The sequence below is a fragment of the Electrophorus electricus genome, chromosome 11, assembly GCF_013358815.1.
Source record: "Electrophorus electricus isolate fEleEle1 chromosome 11, fEleEle1.pri, whole genome shotgun sequence".
Classification (NCBI taxonomy): domain Eukaryota; kingdom Metazoa; phylum Chordata; class Actinopteri; order Gymnotiformes; family Gymnotidae; genus Electrophorus; species Electrophorus electricus.
The window spans coordinates 12,347,396-12,367,962 of NC_049545.1; the positions used below are offsets into that span (position 1 = coordinate 12,347,396).

Genomic DNA, 20,567 nt, shown 5'->3' on the forward strand with positions numbered 1-20,567 from the left:
GGGACGTGCTGCTCTGCTTCCTGAGCCGCAAACTCAATCTGTGTCAGTGGCCACAGATTGCAAAGTGTCAAGCACGTAACCCCTTCAGTGCATTACTTCTGTGTAGTACTTTGCCTACAGGACGGCACACATCTCACTTCGTTTAAAGTGCAAACGCTACATCGAAAGGGGCCGAAATACTGCAGATGTGCGCCGTATAGAAGGCCACGAAGTTGTCGTGACCGAGCCAAAATGGCCAGGTCTGACCGGGCGGGAGGGGGGGACCCTGACTAAACCCATGGGGCAGAACGAAGCAGGAGGTTTACAGGTGCTTTTTTGCTCTTTGCATGGCAGACCCCGTGGCCTTCGCTCTGGGAGAGTGCGTGACTGGCCCACACAGCCAGGCTGTTTTCGGCTGCCTGGCCAGCAACTTCCTGGAGGTGAAGCAGCTGGCCAGCACGCTGCTGCGCAAACTTCCTCCTGCTGCAGTGGGACTACAGGTTGGTTTGGAGAGCAGTTGTCATTTGAATAGTTTTGGCTCGGTGACGTGTCGCAACCTCGCTTGTGCTTAACCGACCGGCTGCCAGACCGTCTATTGCAGGTCTCATTTCGGAAGAACCGTTGGTTTTTTTGGTTTTTTTTTAAGCTACCTCCTGTGTGTGTGTGTGTGTGTGTGTGTGTGTGTGTGTGTGTGTGTGTGTGTGTGTGTGTGTGTGTGTGTGTGTGTGTGTGTGTGTGTGTGTGTGTGTGTGTGTGTGTGTGTGTGTGTGTGTGTGTGTGTGTGTGTGTGTGTGTGTGTGTGTGTGTGTGTGTGTGTGTGTTCGTGTGTGTGTGTGTGTTCGTGTGTGTGTGTGTGTGTTCGTGTGTGTGTGTGTGTGTTCGTGTGTGTGTGTGTGTGTTCGTGTGTGTGTGTGTGTGTTCGTGTGTGTGTGTGTGTGTTCGTGTTCGTGTTCGTGTTCGTGTTCGTGTTCGTGTTCGTGTTCGTGTTCGGAGCGCAGGAGCCCGAGAGGCTGCGGTCCGTGCTCCGGGCCGCCCTGGACCTCAGCACCAGCACCAAGCCTTTCGACAGCGTCACGGCCGCCCACCTGCTCAACCTGCTTCTGCACCAGGACGGCCTCCGACAGGCCCTGCTCCACTGTGCCCAAGAGCAGAGAATAGCTATGCAACTGCCAGTACTACTCCAGTCCCAGGCTTCTAAGGCCTGCACCCTGGAGAAGAACACGCTGGCTGGTATGCATGCATTTTACTAGCAGTCTATAAAACGGACGCTTAAGTGTGTGGGTTGGAGTAGAACATGCGTGGCTTGTGGATATCTGTAACGTTGAGATATTTGGTCCCCTGTGGCTGTGTTCGGCATGAAACCCTAGATCTGTCTGTGTGTCTTTTTAAGCCGTATCCATGACGTGTCGTCATCGATGACTGAGTGTCTTTTGATATGCCTGCCATGTTGCAGTGGTGCTGCTCTTGATGGAATGTCTGAAGGCTGACGTAGCGCGGGCGGAGATGTCTCTGCTGCAGGCTGCTGCCTCCTGCCCCTTATACGGCCGGGTCCACTGCATTACTGCTGCCCTGCAACAGCTCAACACTGGGTACCCCACCCCGCCCACACACAGCAGTTAGAATTACCCGTCCATTCTACATTTCTGCATTAGGATTCACTGAGCCACACATTTTAGTTATGAGATTTGTTTTAAGCTGTGTGTGTGTGTGTGTGTGTGTGTGTGTGTGTGTGTGTGTGTGTGTGTGTGTGTGTGTGTGTGTGTAGGTCTCTCGAGCTGCAGGCTGAATGGAGGAGTGCAGTATCAGGCCTCATTGCTTTATGCTACAGGATGTCTGATGTGGTGTCGCCTGTTGTCCAGAGCTCTTCCCCTGAAGGGCTCATCCCCATGGATACTGACTCCGGTGGGCTCCTCTGCCAGGCTCAGGGTTGTACTGTGGATCCTGTATTGAAAGCTTTTGTTTTTGCCTAGATATTTAATTTCTTGAAAATGACTAAATTCCTGCCTGACTCCCTGTTTCTGAATCCTGACCTACAATTTGTGGCAGTAGCGCCACTTTTGTGTCATTTAAACTTTAAACTTTTATAAACCATTTATTTTGAATACAGTGCTTTTAGGTTTTGGATGTCTTTGTAATTCTTTAAGTATACATTTGCTGGGCTTTTCAGTGTGTTCTGGGTTTGCTTCTCAGAAACCTCTGCTGGCTTACAGAGGATCCTCCAGGAGATCCAGCCTCGAGACACCAATGGCTTTTTTACCGATGTCCGAGAACTAGACTCTTCACCTGAGGAGCAAACATACACCGGTAAAAAAAAACAAAAAAAAACCAACAACAAACAACCCACACCTGACAGTCACTACCTGAGACACACACACTCCCCCTCTGGCTGTGTAGGAACTTGATCTGCTATATCCTCAAAGCCCACATCCTCTCTTGCACTACATAGTTTGTCCAATAGGGGGCAGTGTTCGATAACACCAACAGTGTGTTCTGTTTGAGTCTGACTGATAATGTACTTAAAACTTGTAGTTTGGTGCAAATATGAAATTGATATTGTGTGTCTGTGTGCGCATGCGTGTGTCTGTGTACGCTCACGCGTGTGTGTGCACGCTCTGTAGAGTCTGGAGGTGAGGCCTATCGGGTCACTGCGCAGATGGTGCTGGTGTGTTGCTGGAGGAGCATGAAGGAAGTGTCCATGCTCCTGGGGGAGCTGTGTCAGAACATGCCTCTACACACAGCTCACACACACACCCACGAGGGGCTCATCACTGAGCAGCAGGTCAGTAACACGCCATACACACACACACACACACACACACACACACACACACACACACACACACACACACACACACACACACACACACACCACAGAGATGTGTGAGAATAAAGCTGGATATACCCCAAGGACTAGATCACCGTTATGTAATTAAACGAGATACAGTATATTGGAGAATAGTACCTCATCCTTCAGCCCGAGAGATTTTTCCAGTAAGCTGATCTCTCAGGGCTCCTTGGTAATGGCATATCCAGAGTTCAGGTCAAGAAAGACCCGGAGAAACAATGAAGAGGCCGACGGATGAAGTTCGTTCACCGGAAAGATATTAAACCGAAGCCGCTAACCTTGCCGGTGATGTTTTTCACATGCTCGTATAAATGCGCTCGGAGGTTTCATCTCCCTTTACGATTTCTGAGCCTGAGCCTCATACCCAAGCCCCGTGTCCAACATCGGGGATCTCGGATCAGAAGTCCCACTCCGAGATGTTTTGATGAACACGAGCCCCGCCGGTGTGTCTAGTGGCATGTTTGTTGCCTGCGGCGGTATGAAGCCATGGGACCTCATACTGCTCTTTCCTTCCCTTAGCATCCGCCCTCGTTAGTGCGGGGCTTTCATTTAAGCCCCCCCCCCCACTGGTTTTAACTGCTCCAACTGTCTTCCCACGCCCGCATTTTTTCCAAACGGCCCCCCCTCCCGCAGGGCTGTATTAATCCCCTCTTATACCTGAGACAGCAGCAGCAGCAGCTGCCAGTCAGCCATCCGCCATGGCCGTGCTTTGTGTGGATATGCTGTACTGTATGGTTGTCTTCTCTGAAATGGCCCTCCTAAGATTTACGCTCTGGGGTCAGAGTGCATGTTTACATTATGTGCTAAATTTACCAAACCAGAAGCACTAAGTGCTTAAGAAAGTGAATAAGAAATGAAACTGGCTCAATCAGTTATCTCACCAAACCTCATTACCTCTGTATTTTGAACTGTTTCATAAATAATGCCACCTGAGGTTTTCTGGTGATTGCCAGATTGTTTTCTAAATCTTTTTTTCTAAATCTTGTTTTCTAAATCTTGTTCATGAGGGCTGTCTATCCACTGTCCCTCTGTGCAGAAGCCCCTGCATCCTCTGTCTGAGAGATTGGTCCATAATCCTTTTCAAATAAAGATCAACCTTTTTTGAATCCCATCACCCGAACCAACAAATCCCAGCAAGAGACTCGCTTGGAATTTCCGCGTCGGCCTCCTGCAGCTGGAGGAAGGCCTTAGCCAGGCCAGCTGCCTGGCTCACGCAGCTTCCCCGGGAGTCATCGTGCCGTGTCCACGTGTCAAGGTGGCCTGTCCCTTCACTCCTCACACTGGGGGTCCTTCTCGCCTTCCTGATCTATGGTCCGATCCACCAACTGGGCCTACAGGACCACTCGCCCCCTGACAGGGTAACGCCAGCCACCGGGACGGTTACGTGATATTTGTGAGAACGGTTTGCATTCAGGAATTTGAAGGTGGCTACTTCCAGATATGGGGCATGATTCAATTCAACGTTGTAATAGACTGCTCAGACTTGGCGAATGACCTCATTGCTTCAGCAGATGGAGGGAAATTATTCAGTGATGTCACTTCTGCGGTTATTGTAGCATTTCTGCCTGCTACGTAAAAGGGTGATCTAACGATGGAGGCAGAGGCTCGTGTGTGTGTGTGTGTGTAGCTCCATGCACCTTGTACCACTCATGTCTGTTGTCAGTCGCCCCCCCCCCAATCCTGCGTAATAAAGTAAGTGTGTGTGTGTGTGTGTGTGTGTTTATGACAGCGACGTCCTCTTCGTGAGGTCATGTGTACATGCATTGCTGGTTTCCAGTGTCCTGTTATGGTCTCCCGTCACCATGGCAACGCAGCAGATGTTTCCGTACCGCGAGGGGCACCATGGCAACCACAAACAGTTACATCGCGGCGATGTATTAATTCCTCGTTTTCCATCACCCCTTGCCGGAGATGCGGAGAGGAGGAGAATAAACCGATGCCCCGCTCCGGGACGCCTGCCCGCCATCTTGGTTCTGATGGCACATCGCGTGCACCCAGCGCTCCTCTAGTTTCCTCCGTCCAGAATGAAACGCCCAGCCCAGCGTCCGCCTGCCTCCTTTCTGCTGCTCTTCGTCTCTGCAGCTTCTCCCTTTGCGTGGCTAAGCACTGTAAGCTGGGGCTAAGCGAGGTGGATCGAGCTGGCTTCGCTGGGGCTTTGGCTTAGCCCCACGCCTCCCTCTAACCCCCCCCAGCAGCGCTGCACGCCGCCTGAACTGGGGGGGGGGGCGCTCTTGGGCCTTCCGAGCACTAAGTGGCTGTGAGCTGGGCTACCCTGTTTAGAAGCAGCCACCTTTTTTGTTCGTCTTGGCTGCCGATGGTAGCTTCGCAGGCATGCAACTGATGTGACTAAAGGCGGATGCTCGGTTCCTGGAAACGCGGGCCCACGGGCTTTTGGTTGCATCTCTGAAATGTCTGGCTTTGATTCACTGACCCCAGTGAACCTCAGCCCAAGCCTCAAACTGCAAATATAATCTGCAAAGCCACAACTACGACGCTAACTCTCTCTGTTAGTCAGGCCTGTCTTTGATGCACTGTTGAGGTGACTTGACAGTTTTGCTGTTTACTTTTCATGGCCTTTGGACTGGTGGAGCTCGTGTGCAGTTTTGGGGTGTGGGTGCACGCCGTCATTCCGACACAGTTACATTCTCACTGAACGCTCTGCCTCCGAGGGATTTGGTGAGAGTAAAGTTATTGGTGCCCCCCCCCCCCCCCCCCAAAAAAAAAGCAACCCCCTCTCAATGTCTGTATGAGGGGAGTTGCATAATCCCCTCAGGCCTGAGTCAGTGGAATCAAAGCGGAGCGCAAACAACTGCTTTAGCCCCTCGGGTGTGAAGTTTCGTAGCGGCCAGGCGTGGAGGAGAAGCTGCTATTTAGGTCACGAGCCGACCGCATAATTAGCCAGCTGTGGAAAACGTTGGGAAATTTCTCTGCGCATGGGGTGCAGGAGGAAGAGGAAGAGGAAGGGGGGGGGGGGTTAGAAAAATGCAGCTGAAATGGCAAACAGGAAGCATCAGGCTAAATAAAATCCTGTTGGAGCTGAAGCACTTTTAACGGTTTAAATAACTGTCCCAGAGACGGCTGGCGAGCCTGCCTGGGTGCGGGGCGGGGCTTCCCTCCGGGGGGCGGGCCCATGCGGGGCAGATGTGACTGGCACCTTTCCTCCCCCCACTGTACCACCCCCTTTCAGCGTCAGGCTCTTCCCCGTGCGGATCCCCGACGCATCGTTGCATGACTCGGGCGTTTTCACGGCTTTGCTGGAATGCGTTCCCTCCTATTCTGCCAGCATAGACGCTGCTACTGTAAAGTGGTGGCCTGCGCGCAGCCCTGGGCGCTCTCTCCGTGTAAATCAGCCTGCATGCTCCGTTCCCCTGCAGCTCTGCGGCCGTTCATCACTCGTACACCTCCACCTCTGGGTGTACTCCGCCGAGCTGCTTCAATGCGTCTCCTGGCCAGTTAATTTTGGCGGAGTTGAACGAGTCCCATGAGACCCGACGTGACCCAGGTCTTTCCAGATTAGGCCAGTAATTCAGGGTTTATTGATACTCAAACAAGGATGTATTGGTGTTGGCTTAAAACCAAACAGCAACGTTGTGTGGTGGTAACCCCCCCCCCCCCCAACAGCAATTTGCATGTGATTTTTTCTCTCTCTCTCTCTCTCTCTCTCTCTCTCTCTCTCTCCCCCCAGGTGGAGGAGGTGGGGCAGTATTTTCGGGAGCAGCTGCTGCAGTCTCGCCACAGGGGCGCGTTCGAGCTGGCCTACGTGGGCTTCGCGCGCCTCACCGACATGCTGTGCAGGTGAGCTGCGTACACCGCCCACGTTACCCGCCGTGAACTCGCGTGACCTCGGTGGACTGCCTCGCGCGCAGCGTCCCACCACTCCCCGCTGCGTTTGGCGACCGACCCCTGACCTCGGCAGCGCTCTCCGGCATGCTCTCTGCAGTGCGGAGCCGCTACTGCCTCCCCTTAGGAGCCCCTTACTGGAAAGATGGGCTTTTCCAGAACTTTCTTTTCCATTTCCTAATATTCCTGCCTAAGCTTATCAATTCTCCTACATGATCATTGGGCTTCTGGTGAGCCTCTGATCGCTAACCTACTAAAGAAACCGTTTGTGTGTGTGAGCAGTAGTGGTGTTCCTTTTTTTTTTTTTTTTCCCCCCCTCTCTCGCTTCATTTCCTCTCCAGTGACAGTTGATATCTTCCTTATTGCGCAATAACACGGCCAGAAGGCCACACAGAGCACTGCCGCTCCTCTGGCATGCGCACGGCCAGGCCGTGTCCAGGGCGAAACCGTGAGCCCCGCTGGGTCACGTGACGCGGGAACCAGCCTCGCTCTCCAGAACTGCGGCCTGCCAACGGAGCAACGTGGAGACGTCCTCCTGCCTTTAGTGAGGAAGGCGAAGGCCCTGCAGAGGCGTGGGGTGTCGGGGACTGGGGCGTCCTGCGCGGTTTCCTGCTGAGGCGGCTTTGGGTGGTTAGGGCAGACGGGGGTGTGTGCGTGGTGGTTTGTGTGGACTTGGCGGATTGTTTGATCTGGACTGCTTGGTCCGGTGCTCCTGGTACAACAGCAGCACATTTCATGACAGGAGCCCTGCATTCCTCACTGCTGTCTCTGCCCATGCTGCGGGCCTTACACACACACACACACACACACACACACACACACACACTGGGCATACAACTGCCAGTGCATGCTCTGTGCATGAGTATGTGGCTCATTTTAATCGTGGATGCATATTTGTGTGGAATGCCAATACGACTGAATATGAAGATGTTGGCTGAACTTCAGCTGGTCTTGTCTGTCCTTGGTTGACCTGAAATGGCTTCCACTTCTGAGAGCAGGTGTAGATGGTCCACCTCTGCTGCCCTGACCTGCCTTTGTGTTCCATCACCTTTACATCCTGAACCTACTCAGCCAGGAACCTGGACCTGACATCCCCACTGCTGCAGGGGTGTGTGTGTGTGTGTGTGTGTGTGCGCGTGTGCACGCGCGCGCATGTGTGTGCACATGGGGGTGGGGCTTTGAGTGATCTCATTTTGTACTGGGGAACATTACTGACAGGAAAAGTCTGTATAAACCATATAGAACATGTTTACACTTAACACTGTCCTTGAGCCAGTCCATTCAGATTGGCGCCGGGCCAACCTGTGGCCTGTGGCTAGAGCAGTCGTGGGAGAAATGGTTCCCATGGTGTTTGGAGCAAACAGGCATCAGTAACTAATAACAATAATAAGTAAAAAATGCCTCTGGCTCTCTGTGTGTTTTAGGAGCGATAGTGCCACTCTGCAGCAGCTGCCTGCCCTCTGGCTGACGGAGTTCCTGGCGGAGGTGAAGTGCAGTGACCCCTCCTCCACGCTTTGTGCCACCCGCCGCAGTGCCGGGATCCCCTTCTACGTCCAGGTCGCTCTGGCTGCTTCATCTGGGTGGATGTGTGTGATTGGGGGAGGTGGGGGGGAGGAGGATCCCAAGAACAGCCCCAGCATTCAGAACTCCGTTTCCCATCAGCTCCTGCCCTAGAGCAGCCTCATCAGCAACACTATGGGTTTCAGTCACTGATTTCTTTAAGTGTTTTGTTATTGAGTTCCGCCCCAGCGCAGGAACCCTTTGAGACAGCTGAATACTTAACAACTGAAGCGAAAGAAGTATTTAAGTGTTTGGATGTTGCTGTATAGAGAGTGTGTGAGATGGAGATGCACAGAAGGGATGTAGAAATTGGAGGGGGGGGGGGGGGGCTTGAACCCGGCACATCTGGCAAGGGCAGGCGTCCCTGTGGGGTGTCGGGGCCACGGTTGCGCAAGGCCCGAGTCCCCTCCCCTCTTGATCGGATCCCACCTGCAGACGGGAATAGGGTGTGGTCATTAGAGTGAGCTGCCTGTCTGGGGCTCCATTCGCAGGCCCTGCTGTCCAGTGAGTCCAAGTCGTCCGGCTGCAGCCTGCTGAAGACGACCATGAGGGAGCTGACCACGCTGGCCATGCCGAGCCCCGAGCACGCGTCCCACTGCAGCACTGTGCCACAGGTCGCGCACGTGCACACACACCCCTGGATAAAAGAATGAATTAAAGAAATCAGAATCAGGCTAACGCGTGCCCGTGCGTCGGCATGCATACGTGTGTGTGTCTTCAGGTCCATGCTCTGAACATCCTGAGGGCCCTGTATCGGGACACGCGGTTAGGGGAGAACATCATGCCCTTCGTGTCGGAGGGCGTGCAGGCGGCAGTGTTGGGCTTCACTGCCCCCACCTGGGCTGTGAGTAGGCGGTTGTTGTTGTTCTTCTTGTTCACGTCGTTGTCATCAACATTATATATATATATTTTTTTTCTCCACTTGAAATTGATTATTCTGACTGAGAAACGCATTCACACACACGTGGAAGTAGTTATTTAGTCAGAGTTAAACTCCGTGCTTCACTTACACAAAAACATGCAACACTTGTCAACTTGGTCTTTTTCTCTTGGTTACTTAAAGCTGTATGACATTATTTGGATTTAGAGAAGGGGTGAAGTCATCTTAGTTTGCCAGCCACGTGTGTGTGTGTGTGTGTGTGTGTGTGTGTGTGTGTGTGTGTGTGTGTGTATATATACATATATACACACACGTGCACACATTTTTTTCTTCACACTGTCGCTCACGTACCCTTGCCTTGTTAAATAGTAACTGTTTTGCAGACCTTGACAGGTTAATTATTAAGAGCACACAGGGCCAAGAGATCTACGTGCACACACACACACGCGCCCGCGCACACACACAGCTGTCCGGAGGTCCTGGCTAAATGCCCTGCCTTAGCCACTTTGATCACCTTTTCACGGGCTCATACCTCCCACAGGTCACCATAGCAACAGCTTCAGTTCACATTCCTCCCTCTTGGCTTCCTACTTTTTTCTGGCCCTGAATCTCTGTGCTGTTACCCTTGTTCCTCTCTAATTTGTTAGCTCTGTGGGAGTTTTCTAACCGGGGCGTGCTCCGTACAGTCAATGGTCTGACCCGTAACCCAGGGCTGACGTACAGGTCGGCGATAGCTCAGCGGCCCGGCTTTCCAAAGTAGCCCGCTGGCATTGGCCGTGGAATGCGCTCGCGACGGCGCGGGAGGCACGCGTTCAGACCCGCGCCCATCTACCCCCGGACCTCCTGCGGCGTCTGGGGACCGCGTCCGTACGGTACAGCTGTTCTGGGTAAATGAGCGCCGCCTACGAGAGGGCTCGCGCGGCCCCCACGGCTCTGGCGGGGAGGGCAGTTCTGACCGACAGGAGCGGCCCGCTTGTGTCGCTGCGCGTTCCCTGGGCCGGCGGGGGCCGCGGGCTTGGACTCGTATGGCTGGATGAGCTCCAGCTGACGCTGAGAGGAGAGGGAAAGTTTATCCAGGTCGCCTCCTGTTTCACCTCTCCGACTGAGCCCTTCCACTCCTCCCTCTCTCTCTCTCCCCCCTGCCTTCAGGTGAGGAATTCCTCCACTCTCCTCTTCAGTGCTCTGATCACTCGGATATTCGGTGTGAAAAGGGGGAAGGATGAGCACTCTAAAAAAAACAGGTAACAACAGGGGGCGCTGTAGCCTCATGCTCCTTTTCCTGCTGCTCTCCTGTTTCAAAGTTGTTAATCCCGTACTTGTACTGTACTCTGGCCCACAGCGTGCGGCACTCGGCCAACCGCTCAAAGGCCCTGGATGCTCCATACTACTCCTTTTTGCCTTTTCTCTGTCTCTCTGCTCATCTCACGTTTGTGCACCCTCTGCTGTTGTTTTGCTTTCTCCGTGTCTGTTTTAAGTCTCTCCACAAACCTAGGCTCCTGCTTTAATGACTTTAGTAAGGTAAAGGAAAGAGCTGAACAGGAATGTAGGTTAGCTCATTAACCATCCTATTTCTTTATCTTCTTCTTCAAACACATTTTATATATATATATAACACACACATTGCCCTTTCATCCCGTCCTCGGCTGATAAAACAGATGCCCCCAGATTAAGCTTTGTAACCGGTGTGGCTGCTTTCACCCCTGAGCCAGGTGCCCGTCTGGGGTTGGGGGTGCAGGATTGGTGGGCGGGGGTAGCACCTCCCACTGTGCCCGCTGCTCTGTGTCATCTTCGCAACCCCTCCCTCTACCAGTTTAGCATACGTGTCGCTTGTCGCACTGGCTCCAGTGCATCTTGGGAGTGGGCACAGAGGTCGTGTTACATGGAGTGTGCGGTTGAAATGCGTTTGAGCGAGTCACAAAATATGACACGATTAGACCAAACCAAGCACACAATGCGCAGACCAGTTCAGATCTGTTTACTGACTGCTGCTTACACTTGTTCATGCGTGCACATAGGTGACAGACACCTGAGGCTAACTGCTAAGAGTAGATCATCTGACTTCACGTGGAATCCACAGTGTGTGTCTGCAGGCTCTTTTATGAAGCACTGTTCCTGCTTATTGGCTTTAGCTGGTCGGAGAGCCTGGTGTGGTTCAAGTTAGCATGATTTCATGTTCACAAATGACCGTTGATTTCACGTTAGCATGAGCAACGTGACTTGCATGAGCAACATGCATCCTCTTACACACGGAATCGCTTTGTGTGTGTGTGTGTGTGTGTGCGTGCACACGTGCGAGAGCGAGGGAGACTGAGTGTCTACATGTGTGTGAGGTGTGAGGGAGTGTTTGTGCTTGCTGTTGTAGACATGGGCAGAGAACAGACAAGTGGTTTCATGTGTGGTAATGTTATGATTACTTGCCGGTGTTTTCTGAAGTATAGGTGCCCCGGCTGTGCACAGTGTGGTGGGGCTTGGCATTCGCTGGCCTCCAGTACCCTCCTTGGGTCAGAGAACTATGCTGAAGGGCAGTACACCATAAGTCACTGTGACATGTTCACACACACACACACACACACACACACACGCGCACACACAAATGCACTAACGTCATGTGTTAACAACACTGCATAAAGGATTACGCCAACAGGAAACTAATCTTTTTGTTGCATTTGTTTGAATTTGTTTATGCTGTATGCGCGTTGCTCAACAGCCTGTTTGTCTCTTTCTGTTTACCGCCTTCTCAGTCCCGAGTAGATGAGGTGGATGACAGTAAATGTGATGTTTTCTATTAGTGCAGTAGTAGTATGAGGTTCCCAATCTTCTGTCCTTCTCCTGCAAGCTACGTTTGATTATGTTTGACTCTTTTGGTCGCCGGATGTTTGGGAGTCAGTGATTAGAGAGCTTCAGTCACAGTGTCTTGGAACGGCCTTAAATCAGTTCAGTGCTGGTGCAGCATGGGAGGCAGCTGACATCCAATCAAACAGCGTTCTGGCGAGCAAACGACGTCCAGTCCAGCAGCGTTCTGGCGAGTGGCCTTTAAGCGCTCGTCATGCTGGAACTGACGCGTCCTTCGGCGATGCCATCTCAGCTGGGTTTGATCAGAGCGCTGTTCTCGGTTACCACTTCATCTTTCACCTAGATAAGCTTCAAACTTTGACCTTCGACTTTGACCCAGACCCTAGCATGTGCTTCCGTACACTTCTAACCCAGTGACTTGTACAAAGCGTGTTCGTACGCTTGTCTAAGCACCCTAGGACATTGTTGTGGTTGTACACACACACACACACACACACACACACACACACTTGAGGCTGATAAGCCTGGGAGAATGCGCTGTCTTATTGAATGTGTTCTAGGACAGTCTGCGAGGTCTGAATAACATGCAGTCAATGGGATACAAACCAGTTTCCCCTACAAGCAAATGTTGTGTGCACATGTACTGGCATTTGGTTTCGCCGAGCTGACTGAATCTGTGTCATCTGTCATGTCCACACAAGCAAGGCTCGCAGTGTCATTGGTGGTGGGTGGGTGGGTGTACGTGTGTGTGTATGTGCGCGCGTGTGTGGACATGACAAATGTTTTACTAGTGTGTAAATACAGACATGTGCAAACACTCCTGAGTGCATGTTATGGAAAGCGCAGGTTGCATCGTCTGTCTGTCTAAGGTCAAGCATGTGTGCAAGCCACAGTAGTCTGTGCTTGGTAATGGTGACGGATGGGTTTCTCAAAATCGTCCCACCAGTGTTTTCTGTGAGTGTCCCTTTGGAAAAGTTCTGCCCGTCCTGATCCTGACAGGGAAGGGGTGCTCCGACTGATCACCAATAACAATATAACTCAGCCTGTTGCTCGGCGTCTAGTCAGAAAGGCCACGGCACTCTGGAGGGCTGCCAGCCGCGTCTAACCACGTTGAGTCATGTTGAGGCTAATTGGTGGTTGTGTCTGTGTGTGTGGCAGGAGTTTTGAGGCAGTTTGTGGGCGTGATAAACGATTATTGTCTCCAGAATTCTAGCTGAACAGCATTAGATAAGCAATATTATTGTGTTGCAGGTTTGGTGAAGTCTGCCACGCGAGTCTTGCAGGGCCTTTCATCATTTCAGTCGCGTGAGCCTTTTCTTCTAGCTGCTATGCAAGTGAACCGGCGGAGAAGATGGCACATCTTAACTCTGGAGGGGAAAAAGCCACCGCTGCTACGTAAAATGATTTTGATTCATGTATGGTTCCTCAGATGTTGCAGATTTAAATTTTTATGAACACGGACTGATTCAGACGAGGACGGACATGTTGCTTTAATTATGGCGGGTTTAGCCTTTTAGCTGTTCATGCCAACGAGCATTTTTTGGTCCTCACGACAGCGATTTATATGCCGCGTGCGTCAGCGCGCGTATTTGTTGAGATTTTTAATTTTTATTTTTTATGTAGCACTGTTAACATCTAAGCATGTTCACGGAGAACATGAACACTTGTTCGGGTCAGGACCAAAATATTGCCAAACCTCATCTGGACGAGCAGTTTTCACTCTCCGCCAGAGTGCCGTCGACATGTTGGTTTTTTGTTTTTTTTTGTTTTGTTTTTTTGTTGTTGTTCTTTCCATTTTTCTGCACCCCAGCGTACTTTGCCAGACTTAAAATCTATCCTAATCTTCTCAAGGGGTATTTTTGAAAAAAAAAAAAGTTTATTTGTAGTTAAGTAGTTCACGTTGTGTTTGTGGCTAAAAATGAAACGTAGAGTTTTGTTATATAAAGTTTGAACTAACCCCAGATTTAGACTGCTTGCGCGAAGGGAGTGGGTCACAAAGGTGGCGCCATTAAAAGCAGGTTACATGGTAATGGTCTTTTAACATTGAGCAACGGAACGCTAATTTGCTTAATAGCATCCCTGATTGTTTAAATCACACCAATCCAGAATCTAATTTATTGGCCTGAGGTTGCTGACAGTGTCCAAGCCTGGCGTGTCCCACAGGAAGTGGAGTGCACGCTTTTCGCACAACAAGAATTTGAAGGTGGACCGGATTCGTTTTGGAAGTCCGGCTGCTACTAAAATTGTTCCTGTGTTTAGGCTGGTCCCAATCTAGATGGGGGAGAAACTTTATTAGAAGGCTTTCGCTTGGTATGGTTTCTCAAAACATGCCGCCTCGGTCAAAAACAGGAAGTTGATGAATTTTACCCCACAGTGACGCAGCCACAGGTGGGCCTTGGCCAGCACCCCAGCAGGACTCCCAGCAGGCTTTTCATGCGTTTAAAGCTTTGTTGGGTGTTCTTGCAGTGCACCACTATGACCAGTGATCTGTAATGAGTGCTTTATAGAGCTGTCTAGGGCTCTGCCTTTAGGAAGTGGTTTACAAACCAGACCTTTTAAAGATCTCTCTCACACCCTCTTACACGCACACACGCACGCACGTGTGTGTGTGTGTGTGTGTGTGTGTGTGTGTGTGTGTGTGTGTGTGTGTGTGTTTGTCTATACATACATACATACATACATACATACATGCATACATACATGCACAAACACAGACATGGCCTCTGTCTCTGATTTCTGCCCTTCCTAAGGACATGCGGTATGTTTGTTTCCCTGTAGTCCTGAGGTAAACTCTGCTTCTGCTGCTAGGAAGATTCTGTTCAGATGATTTACACTCGTCACCAATGCTCACTACATCCTGAACACCATGGTGTTGAAACTGAAACGAATACCCCCCCCCCCCCCCCCCCCCCCGGTCTCTCTTTCAGGATGACTGGACGGGAGTTCTTCACTCGTTTTCCTGCCCTCTATCCTTTCCTCCTTAGCCAGCTTGAAGAGGCTGCCAGTACAGTGAACAGGTGAGGATCTGGATGTGTGTGTGCGTGGCGTTGATATAGTCTTACAGTGCATGCTCCTTTCTCGTTTCTTTGGTGGCTCTGTGTGTCCTGATACTGAGTGTATGAGTTCAGAGGGCCCTTCAGGTCAGCAGTGGGAACGTGGCCCCTGTGCAAAACAAGCTGCCTTCCTCTTCTCACCCGCCTCTCGTTTTCTCCAGGGCTTTTTCAAAATTAAGCTCATTTCAGTAAGTGCCTTATCATGCCTCTTTAAGCCTGTTAAACATGGCAGGCCACACTGATGAACAGCTTCCTGCTTTAGATGGCTCCGATAAGGAAACTGCGTGTGGGAGTGGAGGCCATGTTGGATCCAGACCACACTCTAGGCTTGCGTTGACGACTCCGGGCAGCTGTTTCTCCCTTATCTCAATCGTCCCCATCTAATTTCTCTGTAGATCTCCAAACGTCTCCCAAACGGCGCTCGACTTGCGAAACCGGCCCCCAAGTCAATATTATCTTAATATGTATCAGATTATTCAGACGCATTCTCCGTCTGGTTCTGGCGCTGCTTTCCCACGGTCCGGGCCGTGGAGGCACACACCCCCCCCACCCACCCACCCGGCCTGGGCCATTCCACGGCTCTCTGATTTAATATCGCCAGTAAATCGTTTAGCACACGAACAGGGATGGAAAGGCAGAATGAGCAGGGCTTAGAAAGTCATTAGGGATCTCGTGCCGCCCACGTCAACCGAGCCCGAGAGGGGGCTTGTGAGACAGCTGCAGTGGGATTGTGGGTAAAGTAAGCTCAGGAGGCAAAAAAAAAAAAAGACACTCATGACTGAAGTTGCTTGGAACATTTATTTATTTATTTATTTATTTTTAAGGGGCATATTTTTCTCTTTGACAGCTCTTAAAGCTCGTAAAAAACACACAAAAAAGTGGGAATAACAACAACAAAACTGCCAGGCTGGTAAGAGTGATGAGGCCCATGCACCTCCAACATGTACGCTGTTCCTAATGCCATTCAGGCTTCTTAAGCGCAGCGGAATGAAATATGGCTTGGGGTTGAGGGGTTTGCGTCGGATTGGACGGCTGGTGGTTTGCAGCATTCGAGCTCCTCTACCATGGGAAACTGGGCCGGGCCGGGCCGGGCCAGCGTGGGCCGCCGGGGATACTCCTGTGGGAGCTGCTCTGTTCGCATGTGTTCCGTGCGTCTTTTGTCACCCACCCAGCCCAAGCCACTTTTTATTGGTGCATTTTCGTTCCTCCTCTCTCCTCCTCTCCCTCTGTCTCTCCATCCCTCCCTGGCCACGCGAGGGTCTCGGCTACTGCCGGGCCCACCCGGGGGGTGAGTGCTGCGGCAGCTGCGTTATGCGGGTCAGGGGACCCACGGCTGCGGACGTGACCTGAACGTGTTGCCGCAGCGGCTCAGAGGGTGTCCAAGGTGTTGGGTTAGCTAAAGTGTGTGTGACTTTTTTTTTTTTTTAAATGAATTATGTGATTATTCCAGTGCAACATTGCCAGTTCTTTCAAATGTTTGCTCTGGCATGTGTCTAGTCTTTAAGCTGAGCTGAGGGAGAGAGGGAGAGAGGGAGAGAGGGAGAGAGGGAGGGAGGGAGAAAACAGGAGGACAGAGATACAGAGAAGGAAGTGAGAGGGCTCCAGGGCGAACGCCTCCCCACTGCTGCTGACTACTCTGGGCCGCCTTCCCCTCCAGGTGGGGCCCGCGCCTTCCAGCATGGAGAATGAACATGGATCTGCATGCTGCCTCTGTAAACACACACACCGCCTGACCATCCAGTGCTCGATCCAAATTGGTCTGTTGTTTAGTTCTCTCTCTCTCTCTCTCCCTCTCTCTCTCCCTCTCTCCCAGTGACTCTGGGCATGTGAGGCTTCAGCCCAGTCTGTTCCTGCTATTGTTGGTGCTGGGCCGTCTCTACCCATCACCTATGGACGGCTCCTCCTCCCCTCTGGGCCTGGCCCCATTCGTTCCTTGTATCATCAGGTTAGAAGACACACACACACACACACACACACACACACACACACACACACTCCTGCTGCTGGACCCCTAAACGCTGGTAACTGTTCTTCCTGTTCTGTGGAGCTAGGAGATTGGAACTGAGTGCACCAGTATGCGTCAGGAGGAATCTTGAGTGGCCATGGAAGTTGAGGCTCGTCCTCCTTTGCTGGTCCACGTTACATCCCTGTTTATCAGGGTGTCTGCCCCCCACCGTGAGAAACCTGCATCACCTCCACAACCCCCCCACCCCCCCACTGGGTAGAGGAACGTCACGCCATGTTCCGAGCCCAGGGCCCCCACGCCTCCTGTTTGCACATTTCTTGCATTGTCCATCATGAAATAGGCCAAATATTATTGGAATGTGTTCCACGAACACCTTTGATGGCCTCCGTTAAAGAGCTTTAGGCTTTTGGGTGCGTACGCACGCGCACACAGACACACAGAGCTTTGAACGCAATCACACCTCCACACACACACCCCTTAGCAGTATGTCTTGGAACATTCTGTACCTCCTGATGGAGAGAAATATGCCCTGTTTAGATTTTCAGGGCAGGATTGCGTTGGGAAAAACACTGCTGCAGCCGTGAAGAAGGGTCCCGTGGCTGCAACTTAAAGGAGTAGTTTGGTCAAAAATGTCACTGACAGTAAATGAAAGTAAATAGCTGCCAGTTTGCATTATGCAAAAAGTTTATATAGCTGCCGCTTAGCTTTATGCAAATGGTTTATGTAGCACTCAGTTAACATTATGCAAATTAATTATTGATAGATGGAGGGGATTTTTCCATTTTATTTACAAAGATCAGTCTGATCTTTTTTTTTTTTTGTACAATGTCAAAACAAGTTGGAAAGATTTTCAGAGATGTTTTAGGGACTAGTATTTAGTTTAAAGAAACACGAACATTAACTTGATGTTCTTAGTAAAATAAAAAGAAAAATGTAGCATCTGTAAAGTCAACACTGCATACAGTTGCTGTTGGCGGAGCTTGTAAACCTAAGAAACTACTCAGGCAGAATTAGAAAATGACTTCACCGGCCAACATGTTATGGGTTCCAGTGATTTAAATGCAATGATCAGTCTCAGTTTATCACTGCGCACTGTTCAGTCTTCAGAACACAAAGAGCAGGACTGATGTGTTGCTGTAGGCCCTCCATAAATACACTCCTTTTGCTAGATGAGGGCTTGTGGAGGGCCTAGTACAACATCTGGATGAGGGGGCTTGTGGAGGGCCTAGTACAACATCTGGATGAGAGGGCTTGTGGAGGGCCTAGTACATCACATCTGGATGAGAGGGCTTGTGGAGGGCCTAGTACAACATAACATCTGATGGATGAGTGTTTTGTTGTAGCTGTTCAACTTTGTGTTTTCACACTGATTCTGATCTTCAAATGCATGTGTGTGGCTGGTTCTGTTGAATTTCTGTTTTGTGTAATTTCATTGACAATGTTTCGGGTCTAGAATACACTCTCTCTCTCACACACACACACACACACACACACACACACTCTCTCTCATTGCGCTTGTGTGCGCACACACATACACGCACATGCTCAGAGAGTCAAGCAGGCAGGGGATCAGTAGTTGTGCCAACATTCCCATATTGTAAAAGAGCACAAGTCAACACGGTGCTCTATATTTGCCCAGACATTGAAGAAGCATGTGTTCATGCTGAGGTTTCACTGTTGGTGTGTATGGATTTGGCAGCGAGGGTGTGTATGGGAGGGGGAGGGGGAGCTTTTGGAGGCTAGTTTGTTTATTTTGAGTTGTTCGGTTGTGTGTGTGTGTCTGTTGGTTTTCTGTGTGAAAAGTGTCTGCCTTTGTGTGGTTGTGCTATTCGATTTTGTGTGTGTGCGTGCGTGAGTTTGTGTTTTCCTGGAATGGAGCAGGGAGGCGCGGGAGAGAGGGTCAGGCCAAGGCCTTGGGCTGGAATGCAGATAACATGGAGCACAAGGGAGTACAGGAGGAGACTTTTCTGAGAGAGCAGGAGCACAGGAGGAGACTACTCTGAGAGAGCAGGAGCACAGGAGGAGCCCGTACTCTCAGAACAGTGGCACGCATAGAGCACACTTGTATGCTCGCTCACTCGCTCACTCGCATTCCAAGTTTTCTAGTGCATCATAGTAACAAGGAGGCCACATGCACACCCTGTAAGCAGACTACATACTGCTTAATATCGCCACACACAGAGAGCTTGGTGTAGTTCCATCCCAGGCCTGGTGAGGGATTGAGCTCTTGAAGGCACCAGTGTAGACACCCCATCCACGACCGCGTGCGCGTCCGCATGGACGTTCAGGCTCAAGAGACGGGAGGTGACCAGGGCATCGGTAGGTGAAGATTGCAGCCCAATAGCACCAGCCCCAGACGGGACTTGATGCCAGCCGTCGGTGCCGTCCCACGCCGAAGCTGCTGCTGGTTTGAACTGGAGCGCGGTTGCGGTACACGGTGGATCTGCCTCTGTTAAGGTTTAAGTGCTGTGGGGTGGAATGCCTGGCTGGCTGCTTCTCGTCAGCAGAGGTATGCGAGCACATCCACCCAAATGAAGCCCACATGTGCACTAGATGTTAAATATAACCGCCCCCTCACCACTCCAAACACTCCCCCCCCCTCCCCATCCTAACCCCCCCGGGAGTGTATACGTGTCTGGGAGGCAGCCACTGATTCAAAACCCCCCCCCCCCCCCCCCCCCGCTCCTGGCCTCTGCCCGGAGAGAGAGAGAAAGGCAAGACGGCCCGAGATAAGGGCTGTAGTGTTTGGGTTCCCGTTCCGTGATCAGCCGCTGGGGCCTGACGTGGCTCTTCTAGGTGGGGCTGGTGTGGCCTCGAATGCCCAGAACGTCGTGACATGCCCCGCCGTAGGATGCTTGCAGTAGGACACGCTGGGCTGCTGCTTGCAACATAACACCTCCACATCGAAGCTGCATTAAAAGTAACAATACTAGATTCAGCTGTACTGAGCTCTCAAGCGCTCAGGTTTTTGCTTTTTAAGTTATTTCTTTTCGAGGGCCGCGTCATAAAAACGGGCCAATTCCACCTTTTGACTGGTGACTGAAGAAGTCACAGATCTGCAGCACCGCATAAACAAGACGTTTTTATGGGAGTCCTTGTTTCATGCACACATAAACCTTGCCTGTGACATGAAAGCGGCACGCCTGTTCTCAAAACAGCGAGTCCCATCCAGTTTCCGTAAAACTGCGTCCCATGGCTGCGCCAGGAGCAGCAGGTTGGGAGCAGAACGTATTCCGCCGCTCTCCGCGGGCGCTGCGCGAGTCTGGCCGGTCCTTTTGGGGTTCCGTTTGGTCTCGGTGCTGGGTCGGGCTGGGGGCTGTTAGGAGATTGCGCAGTCGTAAGAAAGGGGGAAACTGGACCGCCACGCCAAATAAGAGCCAGATGGTTGTTTGAGCCATAATGGCTGCTTGAGACGGAGCAGAAGCCCCCTGGAGATGGCTCGCCTTGGCCGGCTGTGTTTCTAAAATTACACCCTTCCAAACTGTCATTTCCTCCCCAAAGAGTTTTAATGAGACAAATTAGTGCTGATGGGTAACACATGAGGCCCTGAAAGGGGGCTAACAGGAGAGACTGCTGATCATTAGTGTGTGCGGGTGTGTGCGTGGTGTTATTTCTGTGAACACTGGTGTGTAGTAAGCAAATGACTAACGA

General features: G+C 51.3%; 1 protein-coding gene across 2 annotated transcripts in view; it reads left to right on the plus strand.

Moving 5' to 3' along the window:
* The window catches only part of thada (THADA armadillo repeat containing), a 49,778-nt gene that overhangs the window by 7,260 nt on the left and 21,951 nt on the right, over positions 1-20,567 (plus strand). For both annotated transcript variants that reach the window (XM_035531387.1, XM_035531388.1), the window contains exons 15-27: positions 334-479; positions 978-1,209; positions 1,433-1,568; positions 1,745-1,881; positions 2,170-2,283; positions 2,598-2,758; positions 6,510-6,619; positions 8,089-8,221; positions 8,716-8,838; positions 8,946-9,068; positions 10,254-10,345; positions 14,825-14,914; positions 16,764-16,895. In XM_035531387.1, coding sequence (XP_035387280.1) covers positions 334-479; positions 978-1,209; positions 1,433-1,568; positions 1,745-1,881; positions 2,170-2,283; positions 2,598-2,758; positions 6,510-6,619; positions 8,089-8,221; positions 8,716-8,838; positions 8,946-9,068; positions 10,254-10,345; positions 14,825-14,914; positions 16,764-16,895 — 1,729 coding nt within the window. The remainder of the gene's footprint in view (positions 1-333; positions 480-977; positions 1,210-1,432; positions 1,569-1,744; positions 1,882-2,169; positions 2,284-2,597; positions 2,759-6,509; positions 6,620-8,088; positions 8,222-8,715; positions 8,839-8,945; positions 9,069-10,253; positions 10,346-14,824; positions 14,915-16,763; positions 16,896-20,567) is intronic.